Below are 27,376 nucleotides of genomic sequence, written 5' to 3'. Positions count from 1 at the left end.
AAAATGTCGAAGGAGCGCGCTCAGTATTTTTCGGCAGCAGAGCAAGAACTCTTGATTGAGGATTTCAGGAGTTTCAGAGTTTAATTAAAACGCAAGGGAACACTGCAAAGGCTGCAAAAGCAAGGAGAGAGGGCTGGCAGGAAGTTGCTGACAAATCAAACTCGTAAGTAATTTAATAATTACTTAATTTATAATGGATTGGATTTATATAGCGCTTTTCAAGGTACCCAAAGCGCTTTACAATACCACTATTCATTCACTCTCACATTCACACACTGGTGGAGGCAGCTACAGGTGTAGCCACAGCTGCCCTGGGGCAGACTGACAGAAGCCAGGCTGCCATATCGCGCCATCAGCCCCTCTGGCCAACACCAGTAGGCGGTAGGGTAGATTTATTATATTACACTATATTATATTATATTATATTATATTATATTATATTATATTATATCCTCTTTCACATTAGAGCCACGACAGGACCCACTAGAACATGGGAACAAGTAAAAGTGGAATATAAGAATATTCTACAGAATGGTAATATTTATCACTTATATTGCTTTTAGTCTCTTGAAAAGAGACCCTGAAATAATCTGTTTGTTTATAACAGCAACCAAGAAAAGGGCAGAGCAAAAAAAGACAGGTGGTGGTCCTGCACCCCCTCGTCAACAAGTTGGTTAAGTAAATAATATCCTCACGGGAAAATCGATATCTCTCTATGAGCACACTGTCGCGCTGAGCTAAAGGATCCTGTCTATCCCGCAATATACGCTGAATTCTTGTGACTCTCCTTATCAGTCTTGCACCTTCCGCAATGGGTGGCTCGCGTATACGGACAGGACACGGCTGCGACAGACTTCCCAAATCCACCTTCGCTTTTATAGCCGTGGTCTCTCATCTTGATTACACGAAGTAATTTACTATTACTACTCTAAAATATGAATTACATCTGAAATAATCAAATACATGAAATAGAATGATTAATAGTACATTTCCCTTTTTTTTGGGAAATGACCTGTATGTATCTGTATGAAATCAATAAAAGAATCAAGTACTGCATTATCTTTAGTTACATTGATAATATTTATTTATGGACAAACAGTGGTAAAATATCGCTGTTGCTTTTGTATAAATGAAGCGGACATACCTGGGTGGCCGCGATCTAATCCTGTTTACATAAAGTAATCCTGCTCCCGAGCAGGTTTACGCTTACGGATCTGTTGCTATGACAGCAAGTCCCGGATGAGCTTCGGAGAACCGAACGATCCAAGATCACGCGAAATCGTCAACAATCAAATCCAGCTAACCTACTTAGCCAGGTACGAAGAACGGACCCCAGATCTCGCTGAGTCTTGTTGGTGTAAAGCTTTGGTTTAGTGTGCCATTAAAAACACCATGCAGTGATAAGTACAGCTGAGATCACAGAGGCTCTCTGCACAGCAGCTTACACATGCAAGCCGCTGCTATTGTCTACAAACTCTTTTGAACTTTGTGTTGGAGAGCCACTTAAAGAGCCTCAAAGGACACACACACACACACTTATATATACACACATTCATACATATATGTGTATATACACACACACACACACACCACCATGATGTAGGAGGTAGTGACAAGCGATGCTGAATAAAAGATGGGTGTGTGGGAAGAAGCAGCACTGGAGGAGAACTTAAGGTAGGTTAATGATGATGCACAGTGTCTGAACGTTAGTGATGGAGAAAGTAAGCATGGAAATCACAGCTTAATGACACAGTATGATCGTGACAAAATGCCCAAATGCTCTAAATCTCTGTAGATTTAGATTTAATTTGTGGCGAGGGTCATACACCATTTCTTTTATAAATTATTACATAATGCAATTTATAAATATCTCCCCTGGAAACATTTTATTTGCCATCTACTTTGTGAAGGATAGCCATGCAATATATTCAGCTGCCTCATACTGCAGATAAACTCAAAGCAGCACTATCAAGTACTCCAGTGAGCATGCCCTGGAAGGGAAAACATACAGGAAGGCATAGAGCTTGCTGGTCAGCAGTGGTTGAACATTCAAACTAAGAGTGCAACACAAACTGGAAACAGAGACCATTCACCTTTAAAACAAAAGGTGTGACTATTACATGGTGTTGGTTTTAGATGTAAGGCACAAGGTTTACCCAATGAAACCCATCACTATTATTTCCTTTGGTGAACGACAGATGATAGGGGGTCACGAACCTGTCTTTAGGCCTGTGCAGCCGACAGTTGTTTGCTATTCTGCAGGTGCCTATGTAGATCGCAGATTTATTAACCTGTGATGCATCATTTGTACTCATTGATAATTGCATACCTGCTAGGCATGCAACAATTACTTGTACTTTGTACTTGCACTTTTTATATTTCTGCTGTATAGAACTTTGGTCAGGCATGTGTTGTTTAATAAGTGCTATATAAATAAATTATGGCCTCAAATTTAAAAAAAAGTTTAGTTGGAATCCACCCACTTTGTGTTGCCAGCACTTATTTAAGTTGTCTCTGTTTTAATAATGTGTCAGTTCAAGCCTTTCCTCTCTAATTAGCTGTTGTGATTCAGGGTATATGACATTTTCTGTTGTTTCTGTTTTTGTTTGTATTTTGCAGCTGTTTCCTTTGCCCTCATTCACTTGCTAAGCCTCATTACCAGGAGTCACGAAGGAGGAAATCTCATAGGTCCAGTTAGTGTATGAACATTTGGCACCATTTTTTTAAGGATGGATCACAGTGGAAGCAATATAATATCACACACTTTGATCATCTAAAACACCTCAGTTACTGAAGTTATGCGTGCTGCAGTAAGAGGTGTTGTTTTTGTTTTTTAAAAAAAGAAGGAAAAAAAAATCAGAGCCAGGGTGTGTCCCCCTCAATGTGTGGTCATTGACCCCTGGCGTGAGTCCACCCTATTTAAGTTCTCTCCCCCCATTTCTCCAACCTGGGGGAGACAAAAGCAACCCGGCTTCCTGCGTTTCAGGAAGTTGAGAGGAAATGAAGCAAGGGGGTGGCGGTTACTCATTGTTAGCAATGCAGCTGAACAAAGAATGGTGAGAAGGTCAGCGTGTGGATTTAAGCCATGCATGTATGAAGCTATACCCTTACATTGTACAGAATACTGATGGAACACAACTAACATGGAAAGATGAACACAAGAAGAAAAAGGGCACCAACAAAGTCGCGCCTACTGCCCCTCCCATTTCCCATTTGATAACTGAATACACTTCTACAAGTTAAAGTGTGGTCATATTAGTATATGACTGGCTGATTTTATGCTACATACCTACTGGATATAGTATTGACTCTGAGAAATAAAGTTTCCATAGTCTAGCACGTATAGTAAATTAAAGCTGTCTTATTATATTGTCTATCATATATTAATACCTGTATGAATTTTTATAAAAGCATCATATAATGATATCAATGATATCATGCACAACAATCAAAACTGTCTAAACATGCTGACAGTGAGAGCCACATGTCGGCCACCAAAGACAATTTAACAAGAGAGCTATTTCAATAACTTCTATAAAAGCACAAATCTTTGCAAAATATACAAGAAAACTGTTCTGCTAAAGTCAGAAACAACAAACTTGTTCACCTGAGGCAAAAAACCCAGCTTTGAGTATAACCAAGGTATTACCATACGTGAGGTGGAGATGGATGGTGGAGAAACAAATGACTCAACCAAGCATCACTGGAGGACTCGCTAGTTGTACTCGACATGACAGGAAGAACAAATGATGGATAATTTGGAATTACTGATTTGGTTACATGGTGGAAAATCAGAAGCCTGACCCAAGAAAGAGCAGAGTTCCAAGATAAGTTACTTTAGTTATTACTTAGGGAAAACACTGCATAGGCTACTTTTGTGATTACAGTTGACTTATGCTGTCTAATTGGTATTCATAGTTTTCAATCGTGTGACCATTCACTGCCACTCAGCAAAACTACTAGTCTGTCAAAGCGGCTAGTAGTGGAGAGTCTTTAGTACTTCAGGAAAAAGAGGGATTTTTTTGTTTGCTTGGTTTTCCTCCCTGTCTTGAGCAAAGACTACTTTAATCATCATTTAATCTTGATGCGTAAATAACGCTGCTGTGGGAGGTGAAGAACAAGAAATTGTTCATTGTTAAAGCAAAAGTAAGTGTTACCAGTCTAGCTTAAACAAACTACCAAACGTAAATGTTATATTTTGTTTACTTGGGAGGGGGTTAATTTAAAGACCATAACACATGCGCTTTCTTTTAATAATAAAATAAATACTCACTAATTCAAGGCTGTGCTAATAAACTGATCAGGAAGGCTAGCTCTGTGGTCGGCATGAAGCTGGACACTCTGGTGACAGTGGCAGAGAAAAGGACATTAAAGAAACTGCTGGACATTATGAACAATGCTGGGCATCCTCTGCACACGGCCATAAACAATCAGAAGAGTCTGTTCAGTGACAGGTTGCTTCTCCCCAAGACAAGAACTAACAGACTTAAAAACTCCTTTGTCCCACACGCCATCAGACTGTTTAACTCCTCTCTGGAGGGGAGAGGGAGGGGAGACAGGAGGACAAAGGAGGGGGGAACAACTAAGCTGTAGTGCCTCTGCACCTCACTGTACAATACCTTGTGCAATACTTTTTGTAAATAGTCAACAGTGCAATAGACTCAATACTTGAAATGTGCAATTCACTTGTATTTTTATTTGTGTCTAGAAAATTTTTGTTGGGGGGGCCAGGTAGGGGCACAGATTTGGAGAAGGGTGGCAGATGTAATTGGCAGATAATGTTAAAAACAATTCTATTAACCATAATTCAATAACCCTATAAACCTAATAACCGAATGCGCTTTTAACTCTTATTAGAATGAGATTTTAACCACTACGGTGCAAAGTTTTTAGATACTGCGTTGCTAAAGGACAAGAGATACAATCAGTGTTTTGTCAGTGTTTACTCAGCATTCAAGGACAGCAATATTTGCATAGTATTTTTACTGACATATAGTACACATATGTTTTGGGCAAAAACATTTTTTAATATTAAAATATGAACATTTGTAACAAACAATTGACAAATTAGCCAATGCAAAACTTTATCTGCCTGTTAAAAAAAGAAGATAATCTTCTCACAAACTGGTGTTTGATTGTGAAACAGGAAAAAAGTGGGGAAACAACTGAAAAGACTAACATTTGAATAAAACCTAAAGGCAAGTAAATACTTTCTATGCTGCCTTATGGTAAACTTTGGTAATATTGATAAAGAACAACACTGGCTGATGATGAAATCCAGTCAGCTGGCATGGTGACACTGCCAGTATTAACCTGCAGGGCTGGACTGGGACAGAAAATCGGGCATTTTGACTAGAGACCGGCCCCCCAGGTATTAAAGCCATAAAGACTTTGAATGAAAACAAACGCTGTTGTGACAGTGATGTACAGTCTTGTTGGTATATGTATGATTTCTATACATTTTACGTCAGATAAAAACTTTGGTTGTAAGATTTAGATAATTATTTAATAAAAGCTAGATATTTAAATTGAGAATAAGAAAGAAAAGTATTTCTTTGTGCCCCACCTTTCCCTGTTAATGCCCTACCTGCCCCCTGGCAACACTTTGCTAGACCTGCCCCTGCACAGTTACCAGCTGTCAGCTGCTTAGAAAAGGATGCTGGTGTTATTTGTCTCTCAGAAACAGTTCATAACTTCCCTTCAACTCATTCATGTCACCTAAAAGGTAAACCTGTTTCTCCATCACAGCTCTGATGATTCAGTAAGGACATCTCCTGGTTTCATCTTCATGTTTCCCTCTCACCACATATCCAAACCGACATCATGACCAGCAGCTTTACAGCTGTGGCTCCAGCAAACATCAGCTGATACTAGAAATTAATATTAAATAAATTCTAACAACAGCTGATCAAGCTTAAACGTGCTGCTGTTGTTTAGTGCGACATCCGCCGGTTTCCTCTTTCTGGCACAAAGTGGGCGATAAATAAACAAGAGAGACGATCAGCTGATCATTGATCAGTTTCATGATTGAAGTAGCAACAGGAGAGGGAGGGGGGAGAATGAGAGAAGAAGAGGCAGCTGTGCAGCGTAAACACAGAATAACTCCAGCTTTGTGTCTTTTTCCATTCTAGCTAAAGTTCGGGACAAACTGCGTCTCTTCTCAGCTCAATACGAAACGTGTAATATTTTCTCTGATTGAGGGACCATTCCATTTTTTTAAGGAGCCGTTGGCAACTCTACTAACTAACCTTATGAATAAAATAAAGTTCACTATCAGTAACATCATAGCACCCACCCACCTAAAAACTCCATCAAGCTGGCTAGAACGCAGTACGAGTTATTGCAACTGAGGGTAAAAAGTCAGCACAACGAAAATAAACTCCACCTAAACTTGGTTCATATCTGACCCAGATAGACTGCAGCTCATAACTTCTTACCTGAAGTTCAGTTCACCTGACACTCGGACTGGCGGCTGCCTCGGGGCTCTCCTCCTGCCTCCCCTTCCCTCATCCACCTGCTGGCCTCTGTGGAAGCCCCGCCATAGCCACCACCAAACAACTGAGTCATTTTTACACATCGACCTGCATCTGGCCAATCCACCACCTCTCATTGTTCATGCCATTACAAAAAAAAATAAAAAATAAGTCACCGGGCACATGCCCGGTATGCCCGATGGCCAGTCCAGCTATGTTAACCTGCAACCAAATCTGCAGCTCCATACAGCAATGTTACGACTTAGATTATATCTTATAACTCATAACTCTTATGTTAGCTGCCCTCAGTAGCATACTGTCAGAAATATTCGAGGGCTGCAATAATTCTTTAAGTGTTATTTTTTCCTTGGGATTCTAATTTCACCGAAGTTTACTAAACTCAACAAACTTAATATTACTTACCGGGACATTTATTTCAACGATCATTAAAAATGACTGAGCCGATTATTAGCCCCTCCCTCGTGCTTTACTCTCGTGCTGCTCCGTGTGGCAAATCGAGCGCACCTCTCTGCATTTCGAACACGTGTCACAACAATTAAGAGCAGCGGTCTCCAACCTTTTTTGCGCCACGGACCGGTTTATGCCCGACAATATTTTCATGGACCGGCCTTTAAGGTGTCGCGGATAAATACAACAAAATAAAACTAGTACCGGTACCGAAAAAAAGAAAATTTATTCATAACACACCTGAAAATACCAAGGAAAACCGAGTAAACGATAAAAACGATAACAAAATAACGCTGAAAACCGATAAAAACCCTGAAAACTATACATTTCACGAGAGCCTCAACTCTCGCGGCCCGGTACCAAATGACTCACGGACCAGTACCGGTCCGAGGCCCGGGGGTTGGGGACCGCTGATTAAGAGGACCCGAGGGAAGTTCGGAAAGCTAAGCAGAAGTTATTTGGAGAGGAGAGTGACTGCCGTTGGTTGAAAAGAGAGGTAAAAAAACTTCAGTGGTGTGGAAACATTATGGGTTCGCGGAGTCAGACGTGGATCAAGTAGACACAGTGTGTAAACTTTGCTACGGTGTCGTAGCTGCACCACAGAGCAACACTGCAAAGTTCACTAAACATAGATGTTTACATTTTTCATTTATTTTTTATATTGCAAACATTTGCACTGTTATCAGTATTTGCACACTATTTTATATTATTTTTTGACAATCTTTAAAGTCATTATTCAATACATTGTTATTGTTAAATAAATATAGTCAAATAATCGAGATCTCAATTTCAGTGAAAATAATTGTGATTATCATTTTTGCCATAATCGAGCAGCCCTACTAGAAAGCACTCAGTATAGAGGTAGTGCTTGTGAGAATGGGTGTGACTGGGTGAATGTGGCGTGTTGTATACAGCACTTTGAGTACTCCGGGAGAGTAGAAAAGCGCTAGATAAGAATCAGTCCATTTACTCCTGTTTAACCTTAATTTACGTCAATTTACGTAACCTTAATTTTAAGCGATGTTTGCAAAGGCATCCGCGAGCTACCATGCCTGACTTTGCCCTGATAACAGAGAGATGGAGAAATCCACGAGGAGGACAGACTTACTCACACATTCACTGGACGCAGTTAGTGAATAAAGGCTTTGACGGCACATCTTAACAACACTCCTATTTTGATAAGAAAACACTGCAGACTGCAGAGAAGACATGGACTGTACGTTGTCATGAGCTCCGTTGTGGTTTTAATCTGCACCTTTGAGAAAGCATGTTATCTGTTTTGTAACATTTGGAACCCTATCAGCCTATGATACGGCAATTGTGTACTTTTAGCTCTACACTACAGGAGATAAGCTGAACAGGTCAGAGTTACAGCTGCTTTATTTTCTTTTTCTTTTCCTTTCTTTTTAAGGGAACTATCTAACTAGTGTTATCCCATCTTGACACAGTTCAGTGTCTATCATGGTTACCATCAGGAATTCCTCCAAACAAACTACAATTTACTATTTAAACACTTGACACACACTGAAAATTGTTTGGTTTAATATGCAGTTACATTTCTGGGCATCAAATTGGCCAACTCTAATATTAAAAAATTGAGGTTAAAGGTCATGAGGGTGACTAAATGGCTGAAAATCCAAGTGAATGAATAACTAATGATGAACCCATATTTTTAATTTTACCACACACACGCACGCACACACACACACGCACACAAACCCTCAGCAGTGCCATCGCAGCTCTTTCTAACAGCTTAAATCACCCCTCAGCCTGTATCATCGATCCCCGACAGCTACCAACCTCTGTGCAGTGATGCAGACTCATCAAAGTAAAAAGAGCTGAGCTTTTATCAAAGAAAAGCCAACAGGGACAAGAAGATGAAGCAGGAAGAGTTGGGAAAATTGCACCAGAACACACCAGAAAACAGCTCTCATTTGCATGATTACAGAAAGAAAATCAATTAAAAAAAGGCTTGTAAACACGCGTCTACTCCAAGATGAGACATGTGTATACAATGTTACAAGCATTTAAAAGCGGTCAGCAGTAAGTCAAAGCTGCAGTGGCCTGATGATAAATGTAGGAAGTGTTGCCCAGCCACATGAGTGAATTACTTTGTGGAAAACAAATGCTAAGAAACAGGCTTCTTATTTCTCTTGCATGACTGTGTGAGAGTGTTAGAGAACAGTGTGTCAAGCCAGTCAAGAAGCAGTGAAAAGTATTGCTAAGCAGAATAAAAATAAACTGAGAGAAGAGAAGTGCCAAGAAAGTTGTTAAAATGATGAATTTGATGAGTTTTCACATTTAATGAGTTTAGTGCATATCTCCATTGGATTAAGAGCCCATAGCTAAACAGCAAACTGCTTTGTCAAACATAGACACAGATGTACTCTGAGCTACATGCTAATGCTATCATGCAGATGCAGTTTTACCAAGCTCGTCGTCCGAGTTGAGCTTGTTAGCATGCTGGAAGATGCAGATTAGAACTCAACGCAGGGGCAGATGAGGCTGATAGGATTGTCATTAGTTTAATAGGAACTTGTTTATGAAGCATTGGTTAAAATGATATGTAATGTACCATTGGGTTCATAGTGAATAGATTAGCAAAATGTTACAGGCTGTGGAGGAGCGGTCAAGAATGTCACCAAATACCATCACAGTCAATATTGACAATTGTCAACAAGAAATCGAAGTTAAAGCAACAATAACCGCCATGTCACAAGGACTTTATACTGAGGAGCTGGCAGGTTAAAGATCATTTAACAGCATTTAATGTTGGGGTTGTTCTCACATACGGCTCAGGCAGGTAATGCCTAATTCATGGCACTGGATTTCTAAATATGGCTATGAATACAGTGCCAGCTATACAAAAAAAAAAAAAAAAACATACCTCAAGTCTGTCTACAGATCTACATCCTGCCTTGTGGCGTTAATACATCCTGGACTGACTAACAGGAGTTAAAAGACCTTGTAAGGAATTACAAAGAAACAGAGCCTTGGAGCTCCAAGTTTGAAGACTCCATTAAGGCTGAAAGTGTACCGACATACAGATGTAGAGCGCTGCCGTTGAAGAATGGTTGTAATTAGTAAAAGCTTAAATGAAACAACCCAGGGAAGGAACAAAGAAATTGAAAAAGTGTTCCTAAAAAAAGACAACAGCACTGCAAACTCTGCAGCAAAAGTCCCAGTTTCTTTGAAAATCGCTCAATAGACGCTAGAAAGCATTTTAAATATACCAAGGACTGCAGAGACAGACAGATGGAGATTGAAACAAATATCGCAGAGGCAAAGAGCGGGTGGCTACACTCCAAATTGTTATCGACATTGCATTTAGGACGGCAAGTGACTCATATTTTCCCAGACACTCAAATCTAACAATCACATTTAATGCAATGGCAAAGCAACATCAGCTGTTTTCTGCCTATGTGTTAATTAAGAACAGGAATAAAAGCTGGAGAATCTTTGATTACATCAACATTCTGTTAAAACACTGCTGCCTACGTGATGAATAAAAGCCGTTTTTGAGCAACCCAAGCTGCTAAAGCTGCTAAAATTGCATGAAATGCTGCCAGGTGTGACTCAAACTCACATGCTCTGCCCTTTAGTTAAAAATGTAATCACAGAGATGCAATCCCCATGTCGATCACTTTCCTGCGTTGTTGTTCAATAATCAGAGAAATGTAGTTATTTAATGGCATGCTGTCATATTACACATCTAATACAGAATTTACAACCACAAGCTTCACATTTTCTAAGATGACCTGGCATTTTTCCACCCAACCTCAAAGACTGTGTGGAAAGTGGGAGATTTATTTTTATTTTTCAATGTGTTTGTTCTGTGTGTATGTAAAAGGAATAACAAGTGAGATATACAAGCACATGAGGGATATTAGGGGCTGAAGGGAACAATGGGCAGGGAGGGGACTCATTTACTCTGCACCCAGCTGAGCACTATAAACCCACCCTCCCTCTTTCTTTCCCCTCCCAACCTTTGCATCCTCTGCTCGCTGTAACTAGGCAACACTAGCTTGAAACGATTCGGATGGTAGAGGCAGGCCCATCAAAGGCAAAGACAGACAGGCGGGCTTGCTGCCTTTTTCTTCCCTTCCTGTCTTTCTCTTTGCCTTTACCACCTGCTTATACTGTACTAATTGCTGCAGACCATTACACTGCTTGCTGATGCGGTAATACAGTGCAACACAGGATGAAATCCGCAGTATGAGATCCACAGCATCGTCTTTAAGTGCAATGCAAAACTTCATATGCCTGCTGCATCCACAGAAAAACAGCAATTGGATCTCATCTCAGAAGTTCAGTTTAACTAGGTGTTTTGGGGAAGTCAGGCACTGGTCTGAAGACAGTGTCTGGGTTGAAAGCAGCAGTTGATAAAACAGTAGGAAAGAAAATCAAGCGCACAGGGCTGACAGCAAAGAACTGACAAATAAGGAAATAGAAACAATAGTTGAGGATTAAAATAATCTTTATAAGCACACATAAACGCACACACACAGATCAGAGGTGTGGCTGTACTGAAGCACCATCTCTGCTGACACATAGGACAGATATGGCCAATTAGTGGTAACAGGATTGAAGCAGTCTAAATAAACAGCAGTCTGGGGGGACATAATGCAGATTTGAAAAAGCAATCCAAGCTAAAGTTTCTCTCTCGGTATAGACAAACTAGGAAAAACTATCTGAATGGACAATCCGGTAAATATGATACTGCACTGTAATGCTAGTGGGGTTCTAAGTATATATGTCAATTTAAGAACAAGGAATTAAAACAGTGGAAGGAAACTACGGAGCAGCTAGTACTTATCTTGTTCTTTTATTCTAAAAGCACAATGACGCTGATTTGAGATGTAACAATAGTGTGGATATGCTTTTGGCCTGTGTTTGCTGGACCTGTGAAAGCTGCTCAAGTGTGATGCATTAGCCCTGCCGCTCTATGCTCCTCAACTAATCCAAGCCACTCTCTCCCTCTCTCTGTGAGCTTTATCTAGTGTCAAGCTGTGGAAGGAGCCGGGGATGACAGGAAAGCCATCTGTGCCAAGCTCCATCACACTCTGCCCGTGCTGACATTTCCACAACGCGCATGCACGCTGGAACATGTTGGAATCAAAATCCACACATACCCACGTACGACATTTGTACACAAGCATGCAACCAAAACAAACACAGCAGAGTAACTATGGCTTTCCAGTGATGCACAAAGTTAGTGGTAAACACTCGCATGTGTAGCGTGACAGGGAACCATGAACTGAAGAAGCAGTTTAGAAAATGGGCGATGAAATAAATGATAGGCAAAAATGAAAATGAGCCGACGTCAAATTAGCTGAACCACCCCACTGCAATGACCCATAACTCGCATCTGAGTGGTATATTGTCGACTGTGGTGCCTGTCAGGTGTTGGCGACATGTTGGCAGCCAAGCTCGGTTTCCAAAAGCCAATCAGCAGCATGTAATTACCTCCACACCTGCTCACACCGTAACCAACAACTCCACTGGTCCCATCTGATGATGTGATGGCTGCGAGCGCAGCTTATCTGGGCAAATCAGCCCCGATGCCACGAGGGTCACCACAATCAACAACAGCTTCATTCACTACTCTACCCTCAGAATGATCCCACGTCACGTTTCCTTCATAGGGCAGCATCATCTGACTGCAATTACTCTTACTGTCAAGTCCCATGAACACCTACTTTTCATTCTCAAGAAGGTGTCTGAAAATAATATGCTACACTGACGACACTGATGTGAAAGTATGAGCTAGACAGATGATGCAAGAGAAAAATCTGCTGATAATGACAGCTCTTCCTGTTTCTCAATTTGAGTCTTGCCTCTGTGAATAATTTAGCAAATGTGTTTTCACTCGCAACTTCTAGTTTGTTCAAGTTCTCACTTTATTTAAAAAGACGGGTATTTATTTTGAGATTAATTTAAAATATGTAATACTGTACTAACCTGCAGAGGAGGTCGACCAATTTAACTTGTGAAATGAACCAAGGGAGTCGCTTTTCTTTTAATGCCTCATAAAGAACATCTAACAGCAGCAGCAGGTGTTGAAGTCAGGCAAAGTCAATTTATTTATACAGCACATTTATACACAACACAGCTGGAAGGCTGATCTAATGTGTTATGAACAAACATCTGAATTTGTGTATTTCCTCCTGCTTGGATTCCATTTCAGTCATGCGGCTGGTTAAAACTGGAAAAAAAAAAAACAGGCTGATTTTCTTTCTAAAAATGTTTAACCACGGGTGTCAAACATAAGGCCTGGGGGCCACAATCGGCCTAACAAAGATAGAAAATCTGAGGAAGTGCATAGATTTTTTAGGTTTTACAGTTTCTTTTACAGGTAACCTTAAAATCAAAGCGAGCTATATGTGGCCCACGATGTAAAACGACTTTGACACACCTGTGTTAAACCATGTACATATGCCCGTTATCACTTTTTGTGCTACAGAAGCACTTTGGGGGGTTAAGTGCCTTGCTCAAGGACATTTAAAACAAATAAAGAGGAAGATTAAAAAAGGCTTGAGGTTAATTTTAGGTCTTTTTTATTATAGAATATAAAGAATGATGTAAAGATTCTTGCTGTTGATGCGCTCTTTCTTTAAATCAACACAAACAGACACTGTTTTGTCTTCACAGCTTTTCTAATAATTCAAGTGGCCTGTTGACAGCTATCCCCAAAAGATCTCTTAAGCCGCCGAAACACCACATCTAATGTCGCTGCGTGGTAAAAGCAGCAGTTACACCAAGCAAGCAGACACACAGCATTATTCAAGCTGATTCCTGATTCTAACATTCAAAATAACTGGTAGGGATCTACAGAGACACCGGCCACAGGCAGTTCATCTTGTTTGGTCATCCTGCTTGCAAGAGCCACACACTCTTGACAAGCTGGACGTGTAGAATACACTCCAGAATACAGAATGAGGACCTGGATCACAAAGGTTACCGGCATTCCCACGCCTCACTACCCAGCCCTCTTCCAAAAGCCCCTGCTTAACATTTTGACAGCAAAGACGGAAAGAGACAGAAAAAAAAAAAAACAGCATTTAGGCCAAAATTGCAGCTTAATTGTTGAGTTTATTTTTCTCTCAATCAACACCAAGTTGGTCAGATCAAAATATTCAGGCCCAGTGGAGCATCAGGGCTGCCTTCGAGCAGACCTATTTAAAACTGCGCGCACATGGTTGAACCATGAGTGCTATTTTAACAGGTCTTCTGCCCACTGGCCTTTATAAATGATGATTTCACATACACATCTGGCATTTCCTTTGTCACTTTTTTTCTTCTTTCCATTAGATATAAATGATTTCACTAACCTCAGGCTCAAACAAACTACGGATAATTTTTACATTTACAAAATGTTGCTGTAAATTTAAAGAAATTCCTTACTTTTTGTTATAAAAAGTGCACTTGTGAAATTAAGCAAAGCACTTTTTTTCTTTTTCCAATATCTGGTAAAGAAGGAAAGTCCAGAGAAAACCAGAGTTAAGTAATATGACCTTTGAATCTAACAGTATTTAACCGACTAAACAAATACCTCAAATTATTTCATGTACAGCAGCACCGAAAGTCCAGCGAGATCCATGAAGAGACACGTTCTCGTATTTTAATGAGTGCTCCTTATCAGAGATCCAGAATCTTGCTCCCTTCCCTTCATCAGAAGTGGCAGAAAGCCATTACAATGTGAATCTCTCTGGGGACTGCAGTGACTAGTTCATTTGTGGACAGTAAATGTGTCTTCCCACTAGAAAGCCAAATCAAGCCAACCGGGACACCAGAATGAGATTGTCACAGACAATTGGATTTTCATTAACAATCTGTGAATCAGTTAATTTGTTTCTAAAATGGAAATTAAGTCCCTCTGAAATGATTTGTTAGTCCTTTAGGGAAATCACTGGCTTGTGCCCGCAAAAACAAGAAGTTGTCAAGCAAATGAAGAGTTTCTTGCAGGCTGTAATTGTCAGTGTCTTAAAGCAGACATGATTCAAACCATCCCCACCAACAACAGCCACTCAACAGCTGATGCAGCTTCTTTGCTTCATCAAAAGCACATTTCACGTCTGGCTCCTATCTAAAAAGCTGAGGCTGTCCTGTTAGTGCAGCAGTGTGCCTAAACACAAGTAACTAACAACAATACAGAATTCCTCCCGAGATATGGTCCAAAAACAGACACTACAACACCGATGAACACGGCCTTTAACATGCCGGTTCCCAAGTACAAAGCTGTGTGAAGTCTGACTGTGACAATTTGCACCAATGTGAGAAAACCCCAGGTAACAGAGAGATGAAATCACAGCTAGCGAGTGTTTGTTCTGTGTGCTGCCTAATGCACAGTCTGCCCAAACAGCACCATCACCTAAACAAAACAGCGAGAATGACCAAATGTAGCTGCGTGCTGCATGTTGCATTTGACTAAACCAGTTTCCTTTTGTAACTGTGCTGACTGGTGATTAGGGAAAGAGAAATCAATACTGACATTAAACAACTGGCAGAAAACGACTTTAAGAGGTAGCAAAATATTATTTACACTGCCAATTACTGACCCACTGTGGCATATATTTCATGAAAAAGGTCCTATGAAAACTTAATTTCAGAAATGAAAATGGATAATTGCTAAAACTGGATTCTAACAGTTGTGATTATTCTAAATTAAAACAGAGTGCTATAATACAGTGTGGGATCAGTTCGTTCCAGAGATTTCTGTTGGACCTAATTACTTAAAATGTTGAATTGTACAATGAGAATGTGATTAAACGTTAGAGCTACTCATCAGAGAAGATGAGAATTACACAATATTGATGCTTGCTGTAAGGAATCAGTTCGGTAAGGAGTGGGTAATATTAATCAAGACAACATCGTTTAACACATTTTCAAGTTTCACTGGCTTTGGTCTCACTGTACATTTCAAAACAAGCCTAACTAATACCTAACTCTCCATCTAGTTGAACTCTTTTAGACACAGGCTAAGGTGCTTGGAAAGAAAGCGACTGGACTTTAAGTTTCATGAAGATGTTTCACCTCATCTGAGAGTTCCAGGTATTTAAACCACAGAGGGTCACTGATCACACCTCCTCACATGAGTCAACCTGTGAAAAGGAGTGGGTCATTATCACCAGAGACTTCCAAGTGAAACCATTATAACACCTTGCCTCACCATATCATGTGACCTATTAAGGTCACCTGTAGATGTGAGTGGAGGTTGAGGCGCCTGGGAAGGGATCTCAAAACTGCATTTTAGGGGGCAGACAGTTGGTGTCGTAACCACGCCCTCTGTTCAAAGATGGTGACAGGACGTGGTGTTTAAAAGTAAGGAAAATGCAAACCTGTCAAGTTAAAGGGAAGTTAGTAAGTCATTGTGGTGCTGGCATGAATGTTGCACTTCTTAAGTCAGTTTGTGTGTTTTTTCTGAGCTATATGTGAAGATCAAGACGATTTTGAACACTTAACTATTTAAAGGCTTCCTGTTTGGGAGTTGTTGTGTGGCTAACATGGAGCCAAAGATGACTATAAAGTCTCTTGACTTCCTAATGGAGGAAATTTCTACTATCAGGTTGCAGGAGAAAAGCATGCTTGATATTGTGGAGGAGGTAAAGCTCCTCTGCATCCAAAATGCAGAGTAAGGTTGCAGACCTGGAACAATACTCCAGCAGGAAAGAGGTAATGTAAAGTACTTAAATGAAAAACTGTAAAATATTCATTAAACTAAACTGATCGCTGGAGGAAGCTAAAGTACTTCCTCCAGCAGGCCATCAAAAATATGGTGGATCTGCAGTTTATATCAGTAAGGAAGCTAAATAAATATTAACTGATAAATATTAACTTACGGTGAAGGGGTCAGATTAAATCAGCACTCCTTTTCGATACGTAACTGAATCAGAACAGATGACGTGACACTGAAATATATTTTGCTTTATTTTGTGCAGCATTTTTTCCTTTTCTTTGCCAAATGAACTTCTGTATATTCATAAACAAACAAGTCCAGTCGCTTTCTTTCCAAGCTCCTTAGACTACCGTGACCTGGATGACTAAGACCTCACACAGACATATAATTTAGACACATGGAAAATCAAAGGTTCAACTTGAACACTGATTTTCCAGCTACCACGATGGAAATGGACCGACAGACTAATCCACATTCAAAGTAGCTGTAAAACCCTCACACCTGTGACCGCATTACATCCGACCGCTCTGCATCGGACAACAATGCCCCTTAGCCGTTTCAAACTCATGCTCAACCACAGCCTCTTTCACACTCTTATGCATCCTACTCCTAAAATCAGTGCTGAACCTGCTTTCTCCACTTAAACTTTTGTTAATGTCCTACATTTACTAAAGTGCATTTTAACAACCCACCCAGTTTGCACGAGAAACCACTTTCAATATGGGTGGAGAGGGTAACAGTGACAGCCCTGATGCTACAGAATTTAAATTTGCTTAACAAAACAAGACAAAGTGAAAGTCACATACAGCCTATCGGCCATTGTCTGTTCTTCTTTTAGTTAACTAAAAGACTGCGTAGTTATTTTGTTAGTTCTTTCATCAGGTAATTTTGTTTTTTCTGTTTAATAACAAAGGAGTGGGAGAGATGTCAAAAGGCTGCTACACCATCCACCATTATGTCCTCTTTAGCTGAATGGTCAGACAGCTCAATGTGCTTTGTGAGTTATAAAAAAGAAAAAGACACAATGTTTTTCTTTAATTAAGAAGAAGATTAACATACTTTCAGGGACTGCAAATCTGGCATTTTTTTTAGTTTTTAAGCCAAAATACAAAATTTTGTAGCTTCCTACAGCAAAGGATTCAGAGGTTGTTTTATAATCAGGGTTCATACATATTTTTCAGGGTCACATTCAAGCACTTTTTACATAGAAAAATGCACCACAGACAAATACTGGAAAAGGACATTGTACACTATACGCATATTGCACCAACTCAGAAAACACATTTCTCTTAAAAATTAAGATTTGCAAATGTGAACAAATCAGCCTGTTAGAGATATTCATCTCCAAGGCCAAATTAATAAGTCTTCGCATGAGGTATGGATGCTTCTTTCCTATGCGACAAAAACATAGGAGACAGATTTTTTTTTTTTTTAAACTAGTTAAGCACCCACGCACCCAAAAATGGGGGCAAAAGGGAGGAGATCACGTTTAATCGGTTATAACACGAAGTCAGAAATGTAAGTGCCGACATGAGTAGTGTCCACAGAAACCTCTGAATCGCAGCTAAAATCTCATATAAACCATTTCTACAGACACCAAACAAAGCAAAGACACCAAAAAGTTTAAAGAGCAAATGCATCACCATGAATTTGTGGACAGATAATATCCATATTTTGATTTATGATTTTCTGGAGTTAAATGTGAACCGAAGCATATTTTCAAAGGTGTTATATACTGTAAAATACTTTTAAACATTAGGTGAGGGTTATAAAAAGATCTAATTTTTTTTATGTTTGAGTCACAGCAACTTTGACATAGTAACATCTGCAGTAATATGTATACATCTGATGACATCTCACAAGTGTTAGCTTTATTTGATACCAAAACTGTTTACACAGAGTTTTTAATTGCAGAGAAAATTTATTTTGGTCATTTCATTTTTGAACAGAAAGCTCAGAAAACCCCTGGAGGTCTAACAGGTTGAAGTTAATTCCCAATAAAACCAACTGTGAGATGTTTGACTACATTGCTGTCTGTATTATTGTCATAGTCATAAATGATCACCTTTAAAGTGTTTGTGCTAATAACACCATGTACAGTAAGACAGGCATGGAAAACAGCACTGACTGGAGAGGCTTTGAACAGATGACACACTCAGTTTAATTCAATATACAAGACTTTAAGAATGCACAAGCATCTACCTAAAATCTATTTATTTAGTCTATCATCTGTGATATTTTTAGGTACAATTATAATGTACCTTAAATAAACAGGCAACTTTAAAGTATGAAATATTAAAACACTTAAATTTGTATGTTGTCTCAGTGGCTGATAGTGCCACACAGGCCTCAATGTGAGTTGAAGCCATTTATAATTTATAAAAATAAACAGATTTTGAATGAAAGCACAAAAAAGTGGCTATTCTTTGTGCCCATATGGATCAGTCCCTCTTATTACCATTATTTCCTTAAGCCATAAGTTGGTTAGTTAAGTGTCAGATTAACGTTTAAAGCTTTTACTTGAGTGAAGTAACTCACATTACTGCTACTGCTAAGTAATGTTAGCTAAATTCACAGCATATTCAATAAATCCCCATGCCATAACTAAGTGCTATAATAAGGCTGCCATACTCCATCACACGCATTTCAATCATTTCTAAAGCAAGTTTAGTGCACTCATCCCCTGTTTTTTTTAGACTTTGCGACTTGTGTTATTTCTCTACCTGATAAGAAAACTATTCGGTCAGATAGTTATTTGTGGTGAATGAAATACAATTTCAAGCACTTTTAAGCACCACATCTGAAATTTAAGCACTTTTCAAACCTTGAAAAGACAATATTACAATTCAAGCATTTTCAAGGTTTTCAAGCACCTGTACGAACCCTCTATAATGTAAGACTGTCCCAATTGTCTTTGAATCAAATCAATTAATATTTTCTGGTCAGATATTTGTTTTGATCATTATAATGCAAAACTCTTAGTTTCCTTATATGTTGCTTCCAAGGTGCCAGACATTCTCGTGATGTTGAGCAATAGTTCTCCAGACTTTACAGCTACTCTAAAGACTCTAAAACCCTTTCAAATTCTTTCTTTGGACATGAGCTGCTTTTTTCGCTGATTTTCAGTGCATTCTTGTACCTTTTCTGTTTGTTAAGTCAATTAAAACTGACCTGTGAATCATTCAATCATCCAACAGCTATCTAGGTCAAGGGACGAGGCAGTGTTACAAAAAAGACAAATTCTGTCTTTTTTCTTTAGGCACTCTGTTTTTAGCAGCCTGTCAAATAAACACATCACTTCTTCCCTATTTCTCAGTTGAATGCATGAAAAATGCCAAAGATAACACAATAGGTGATTCCCATAGAGACGAAAATGTGGCCCATCTCAGCATGATGTGCAGTGTGTCCTTAAAAAATTTTAAGGATACTGCACAGCAGAGGACAAAAGAAGAAGTGGCAGCTACGTGGCTGCGTTGTCACAAACTTGGGTGTCCACACCAACCACGTGCCCATCCAGCGGGGTGATGACATTACCTCTCAGCCTATTATGGCTAAGAGGTATAAATCTACAGCTAGAGCTGGGCGATAGAACGATAACGATATGTATCGCGATATAACTTTTTCTCGATAGAAAAATTCAACTATCGCGATAGACCTCGCCGCTCTTGTCCTCTTAAAAAAAAAAAAAAAAAGAACAGCCAATCCAATCCAGAGCTGAACCAATCACAGCCGCAGCGTCACGTCACGTGACTTGTTACGTACAGCACAAGTGCCAAGCCGCACATGTGTATTTGTTTGGGAAGCAGCCAGCCACCGTACCACCCGGGTAATGGAGGAAATGAGTGTGCCGACTAGAAAAATCAACCGAGCGTGACCAAAGAGAAAACAGATGATGGTTCCAATGCCGTAGAGATTGTCGAACGGAAGAGCCATAGAAGTTCCGTAGTGTGAAGGTATTTCGGCTATTTCAAGTCTGACAAAAAACAGAGTAGCGTGCACTGTAAATTGTGCCGAAAGCAAGTCTGGAAATACAATAAACTGGTGCATGCGCTACGTCCACACGTACCCCGGTATTTTTGAAAACGCAGATTTTTCTATGCGTTTGCACCTTTCGTCCACACGTAAACGGCGTTTTTGGTCACTGAAAACGAAGATTTTTGAAAACTCCGTTTTTGCATTTACGTGTGGACGAGAAAAACGGAGAAAACGCAGCGTCAAAGGTGTGCGCATTTTTTGACATCACACTGTGCGGTCTGCTTCTATGCCCCAGCTTTGTTTACTTTTTCCCACCGAGGCTTCTAGACTTCTGATTGGCCAACATTTCTGCACGGTTAGGAATCTAGCGCCACCTGCTGCTTTGGCATGTTCATAGCAGCGTTTTCCTTCATTTCTGCCTTTATGTGTGGACGGGATTATTTTTTAAAACGAAAACTGAAAATCTCCGTTTTCAAAAATACCCGTGTACGTGTGGACGTAGCCTCAGTCTCTGACTGGAAGCGCTAATTCGTCATTCAGCTTTTGTCAGACTAAAGTAACTGTTAAAACTGTTTGAAAAGCTCAGCTATACAACAAGGAGAGATTGAGAATTTCCTTTTAGTTCTCAGTTTATTTGATATTGACAAAAGTTAGTCAATTTTGTCTGTTCTTCTGTAACACAAGCTAAGATTTATTTTTTAGAATTAATATTTTGTTTCTAAGTGGAATTGACAATTTAGTCTGTTTCGTTTGTTCTATTTTGAAACTTAAACGCTTTAGCGGCTGCCTTTTGTGTAGTTTGCAATATTTGCCTTTATTTATCTGAAAAAGTCTCATGTTCCTTAAGTACATCTACCCTGTTGAACTTATTATGGGAAATAAATATTTAAATAAAAACAAGCTGCTGATTATTTCACATTTTACTTGTGAGCAACGGCACATTTAAATCTTACAAATATAGTTATTTGGCTTATATCGTGATAGATATCGTTATCGCCTGAAATGAAAAAAACATATCGTGATATGAAAAAATCTTATATCGCCCAGCTCTATCTACAGCACATGAACAGCATCTAAAGTCACATCCTCGAGAAACATGAAAACATCCAGCAAAGCTCTGCGACAGGTTGGCTCAAGATTTGATTTGCAACATCTTAAAGCTTTGACGTGCAGTTTTTAATTATGTCAATTTTCAAATATGAATTTCTGCAATTCTGCACTTGGCATGGTTCACATGGGTATGGGTAAAATCCCTACTTAAAGTAAATCTAACATCTATATACTTACAAAAGACATTTAACAAATCAGGTTTTTAGGAATATTTTCACCTCACACACACTCAAAATAAAATAGTATCATACACCATAGATGTAGGTCAACTTGTCTGGAAATCATAGTTAGGAGACTCCCCGGGCTCATCAACCAGGCATGAATAATCCATGTCCAGATTTCAATTAGCCTGCAAGCAAGACTCATCAGTGTGTGTGTGTGTGTGTGTGTGTGTGTGTGTGTGTGTGTGTGTGTGTGTGTGTGTGTGTGTGTGTGTGTGTGTGTATGCTCCAGAAATAACTAATTTTAACACTGATGAGATGGACAAATGCTGGGCCTGAAGCCATTGCTCATTTACAGATGTCTGTGGTAAGTAAAATCCAAACAGGGTGAGGGATCCATCTGTTTAATCACCTTTCACATTTCTTTGAATTCTAAGAGAGAGCAAGAGGTTTAGTTTTACCGTTACTTGGTGCTGCTGAGCTGCGGTTCAACATTACAAAAGTCTCTGATCAAATTAGGCTAAAAATAGATCTGCTGTTGATTTGGAGATCCCGCTCACTATTCTGTGCAGCAATGAAAGTAAAGAAGCACATAGAGGTCTAATCATTATCTCTGTTCAAATCATGTCCTCTGTTTCCCTCTCATTTTCTTCTACAGGGAGTGTTAAGAATAACTTTTAAAAATCTAGCTCTCAGCCAGTAACAGACTTTCCATTCAGAAGAGAGGAGAAACTCATGCGTTCACCTTCTTAATTCTAAATAAATAAATAATCAGAAATATTACCTGTGGAAATGTGTGTGATGACAGACAAACTCAAGGTATTTAAAAATATATATATTTATGGTGTTTAGTCATGCTAATAAACCCTTTATACACACACACCAATGCTGCATTGAAAAAGCCACCTTTTACAGATTTTTAGAAACACATCTTTACATAACTAGTCGTGAATTTTTTATATCAAATGCATTTAAAATAGAAACCATCTCGACTGTGTAATCTGCTCAGTAACCACACAGGCCACCAGTCTAACAACACCGGAGAGAAAGCACAAGTATTTTAACAGCAATATCCTCTCATTTGGAACCAGCTGCTTAATTACATATTACGAACTTGACCCTGACAAATCTCTGCATGGGCATTGCTATACATAATCTGCAAAACAGCCATAACAGGGCAGACTGAACATAGACAGTCTATACAGTATGATTACAAAAACCCAGCAACAGAGCCTTTCATACTTCTAAGTAAGATGTGCACTGAGGTGGTTTGTTTGCACACACAAACACACAAGAGTGTGGTCATGTGTTGTCACCACTGTCAGCAGTTTTTTTTTTTAATAAATCACGAGCTCTGTGTAGCCAGGGTAACGTAAATAATAATACACAATACAAAGGGGCAGAGATGCACTTTGTACAGCTAAAGTCATATTATATCGAATGTATATATGTACCCGTTTCCCTGGACAAAGCTGTGATCCTGTGCAGGATACACAGATGAGTCTTGTGCCTATGGAATGCTATTATAGTTCCAGTGAGAGGGTGAAGGGGTCACTACCTAATCACTAGTGTAAATAGCCTGGGACAAACACAAATAACCAGCATGGAGTCTGCCCTTGTGTCCTGCTTTCTATCTATTGTAAACGGCACAATGCTGAGCTTTGTTTCTGGATTTGTTGGTTTGTTGGTTACTTTGAGCTCTTGTCCAGTGACTCTGTGAAATAAAACAGTTTACTTAACTTAATAATCTATCTACTGAAGGTCTAAACAACCAAAAGCATTTATTTATCCAGGTAAAGGTTTATGGTAGCATTATATGTTTAAATGCTAGATTTGTCATACTCACTGTACTTCTTATACTTGTACTCCTGTTAGAATGCCGCGGTCACTGACTGATGAAATCAAACTGCAGGTACAAGCTGCCAAACATGTGTTTCCCTTGAAAGCTGTCTGGGCGCGTGGATAAATCTGCTCTTTATTAGGACTGACCTCACACAACTTCTTGTGAAAGTGTTATAACCATAATGAGAGGTGTGACTGCTTGATAACAGCAATTATCACTACTACTACTGATCTGACTTTACATATATCACGCATCTACTAGATTTGAATAATAAACGTGTCTGTTTAAAAGTGGACTGCACTGAGTTTACCTCAAAACCCAGTAAGCACATGGAAAATAAACAAGCTGGAGCAGGACTGAGGCACAGGGCTGTGTAATCAGGAGCTGGGCTGTGACTAAAGGGTGTTTTTAACCGTGAAGCCCATCTCACAACTGGCGCTCCTCATCAGACACAGCCTCTATCACGGGAGATCTGTGGGTCCAGATGAGGCAACGGGAGGCCCAGGCAGGCCCCTCCTTGCAATGCCTTTGAATCCCCAAGAGGACCTGAAAGAACTAGATAGAAAGGATTTCTGTGCTACTTTGCTTAGCCTGTTGGTATCCAAACCCACATCTGAAATATCAATATCAGTGGTTAGCAACTAAGAAATCCTTTGCAGCGTAAACATCCAAATACTTATTAAAAGCCACGCAGGCCAACACTCACATGACCCACTCCACGACTGATCCATTATTTAGAAAGCTGCTGAAGAAACAGTTCAGAGCTTGTATTCAAAGCACATCATGTGAGCCCCTCTTTCAGACATGCACGTTTGCATCGGTCGGCTTCATGTTCAAATGTGCACCCTTGTCACTTGTCTTGTCTGTAACACTCATGACATCAACCATAACAGGTCAGACCTTGTAAAGTTTGTGTTGCTTTACACGTTAACAGACAGGCAGGGGTACGACTGCACGTCCCTAATTACAGTGCGAGTTGTGCAGCTCACAAAAAAATGCAACCACTTTGGAGAAAGTCATAAATAGCACTGAAAGAGAAACAAAAATGAACACATTTCGGTCTTTCCACCATGTTTTAGTAAGGAAACTCGTATTGCGCAATGTCATGTTCGTAGGAAATATTAGGTACACAATGGTACACATCTCCTGCCTGGAAAAAGGCATTAGACTGAGAGCAGTACACTGTAGCTTTGGCGGTGGTGGTGGTTGGAGGGGACCAAAAAAAACAAAAAAACACTGCCACAGTTGAGAAACTGTGATAAGTCCGCTTCAGCAACCAGCATTGGGGCTGGTTCCTGCTAATGTTTCACAGTTACTGCACATCTCTTCAAGCATTACTGGTAATTTCCTTACTGCTATGGCATGCTGGTATGACTTCCTTTCCCCCCATTCACTCCCTCTCCCTCGTATTTCCTTAGAGTTTCTGCAGGGTTTCTTTGATTTTCAAGGATACACAAACAGGGACACTTAAGGCCTGGCTCGAATCGGATGAAGTCACTGACCCTAAATAAATTTGTTTCAGTCAGACTGAAATACTACTGATACTCAAATGCTACATGTCTCCAACGTCTGTGTTAATGTTTAGAGGCCAAAAGCAGTGTCACTTGACTTTTATCTGTGTGTGTGCGTGAGAGTGTGAATGTGCTGGTGTAAATGAAAGTTTAAACTGGTTACACATCTCCTACTTAAAAGGGAAGTGAGTGGACACCCTGTCCAGCACCATCACCTCCCACCAGAACAGCGACCCGCACTCAAACTGCCCTGCCTTATGCATTCTTTCACACGCAGACGCTTAACAAAAATCGTACAAGACAAAGGTCCACCCTGAAGACATCGGACTCATTCAACCTGCCCACTGTTGTTTTTCTATGGCAGTGTCATAGGAATGAAAGGTATCAGTGAAATTGTTCTTTTTTTTTATCTTTTTTTGAGGAAAACTATCCTCATGTTTCAGCCATCCAAGCTTGGAAACATGAAATATGGCAGATTTACAAGCTAGGAGTCCAAAGAAGATGAAGCCCACAGTTACCGCAGTTATTGGTATTATGGGAGGGTGGGTCCTTCGCACAGACATTGCAAGGTCGCATTACCTGTTTAATCGCCTATTTCTGCAGAAGCGTGAGCATATTGGAGTAATAAATCACAATATATGAAATACTAAACGATTTGCAACACTATTATAAAATAATATCAATAATATCTTGAGGAAAAAAACTTGTAGTTTCTTATTTTTATTTAAATGCCATAAAGAAGCCAGTCTGCATCTTACCATCTATATTTTCTCTGTCGCTGATGTGCTGGAGGTTGCAACCCGTGTCTTCGCGACTCAGCTCCGGCTCGGGCCGGTAGGGCTCCAGCCTGGAGTGGTTGCTTCTCCGGTGTTTGGGGCTCGACGACACGCAGCAGGAGGTTGTATTGCCCATGTTTGCGAAAGCAGCTTTCGGTTGTATTCCTCAAGCCCAACTCCACCCGGCAGGCTTTCTCCCTGCTGTTGCTGCTAGCCTTACTACAAGAGGAAAAAACGGGGCGGTAACGCGGAGACGGGACCCCGGTGCAAACGAGCTTTGCCCTGGTACAATTTGCGTTACACGCCCTTCTCTCGCGTCCACGGCACGCTTAGTTAAACAAATGGAGCCATTGGGAGCTACTAGAAAAAACAGAAAAAGAGAAAAAACGCCAAGGTTGGCTAATGAAAAAGAAAACCAGCTAAATGTCCACTTCCAAACCTCCAGGCGAGGGGAGGTGGTGCCCCTGGATAGCAGGCTTCGGTATCGCTGTCGACTCCCTCGCCCTGTAATTCCTCTCCGAGCGTGCGTTTACTCTCTGAGACACATTTTCCGAGCACTGTTACTTTATAACGATACGGATATAAGAACATGGCACTTGAGCTGGTCGGAGAGGAAGATGTTTTTGCTCTCAGCGCTACATGGTTGCCAGAGTACTGTAGACTGCTGCTGCTGCTGCTACATCCGCTGCCGTGTTGCTTTCAGGTACTACAAGTACAGTCAGATTTTCGACAACCAAAGTTGCTTAAGCAGTTTCGAATTAGGGGCCGTTAATGGCCAGAAAAGAAAGCATTTGTGATTATAAAGAAATTGAGGGATAAAAGTAACTCCCGAGGTAGAAGTGCGCTTTGATTTTTATTTAAAGTTCCTTTAAAAAAATGTAGCTCAACATATAAATTGCAAAGACTATTACTCTTATTAAAAATTCCACGCTCCCTGCCGCTCATAAACATATCTTTAAAAAAAAAAACACTGCGCTGTGGCTGTGATGGAAAAGGTTCCGGTTCAAGTGGGTAGTTACAACCGTGTAATAAATGCTCAATTATAATACCGTCTACAGGATACAACCAAGGAAACTAAGGAATGTAATACAACGTAATGACGCTACGTTTCGTTACCCCATTTTTTAACCGATATTTTTATGCAGTTGTTGGTGTATCTGTAAACTTAAAATAGAAAGCCGTTCATTTTGCTTGAAAAGGTGAATGAACTGTGCTGTTTCCCTGGTTATGACTTGTTATGGGCACAAACACAGACGCCTGTCCACACCCGTGTTTGTGTACAGTAAATTACTTGATCTTGACTAATGACTGGCAAACCCATACGGGGCTTTCCTTTGCATGAGAAAAAATCTTTGATTTTTGTAGTATTAACTGGATTTTTTT

General features: G+C 40.0%; 1 protein-coding gene across 4 annotated transcripts in view; it reads right to left on the bottom strand.

Annotated features, from left to right (window-relative positions):
- ccny (cyclin Y) overlaps nt 1-26,678 on the bottom strand; it is a 45,298-nt gene extending 18,620 nt beyond the window's left edge. For all 4 annotated transcript variants that reach the window (XM_004568501.6, XM_004568503.6, XM_004568502.6 and 1 more), the window contains exon 1: nt 25,976-26,678. In XM_004568501.6, the coding sequence (XP_004568558.1) occupies nt 25,976-26,129 (154 nt within the window). In that variant the 5' untranslated portion in view covers nt 26,130-26,678. The remainder of the gene's footprint in view (nt 1-25,975) is intronic.
- Between the last annotated feature and the right edge of the window lie 698 nt (nt 26,679-27,376).

This window comes from Maylandia zebra, linkage group LG9 (genome assembly GCF_041146795.1).
Source record: "Maylandia zebra isolate NMK-2024a linkage group LG9, Mzebra_GT3a, whole genome shotgun sequence".
Classification (NCBI taxonomy): domain Eukaryota; kingdom Metazoa; phylum Chordata; class Actinopteri; order Cichliformes; family Cichlidae; genus Maylandia; species Maylandia zebra.
Note: the sequence above shows the minus strand (reverse complement) of the source record. Positions and strands in the feature narration are given on the sequence as shown.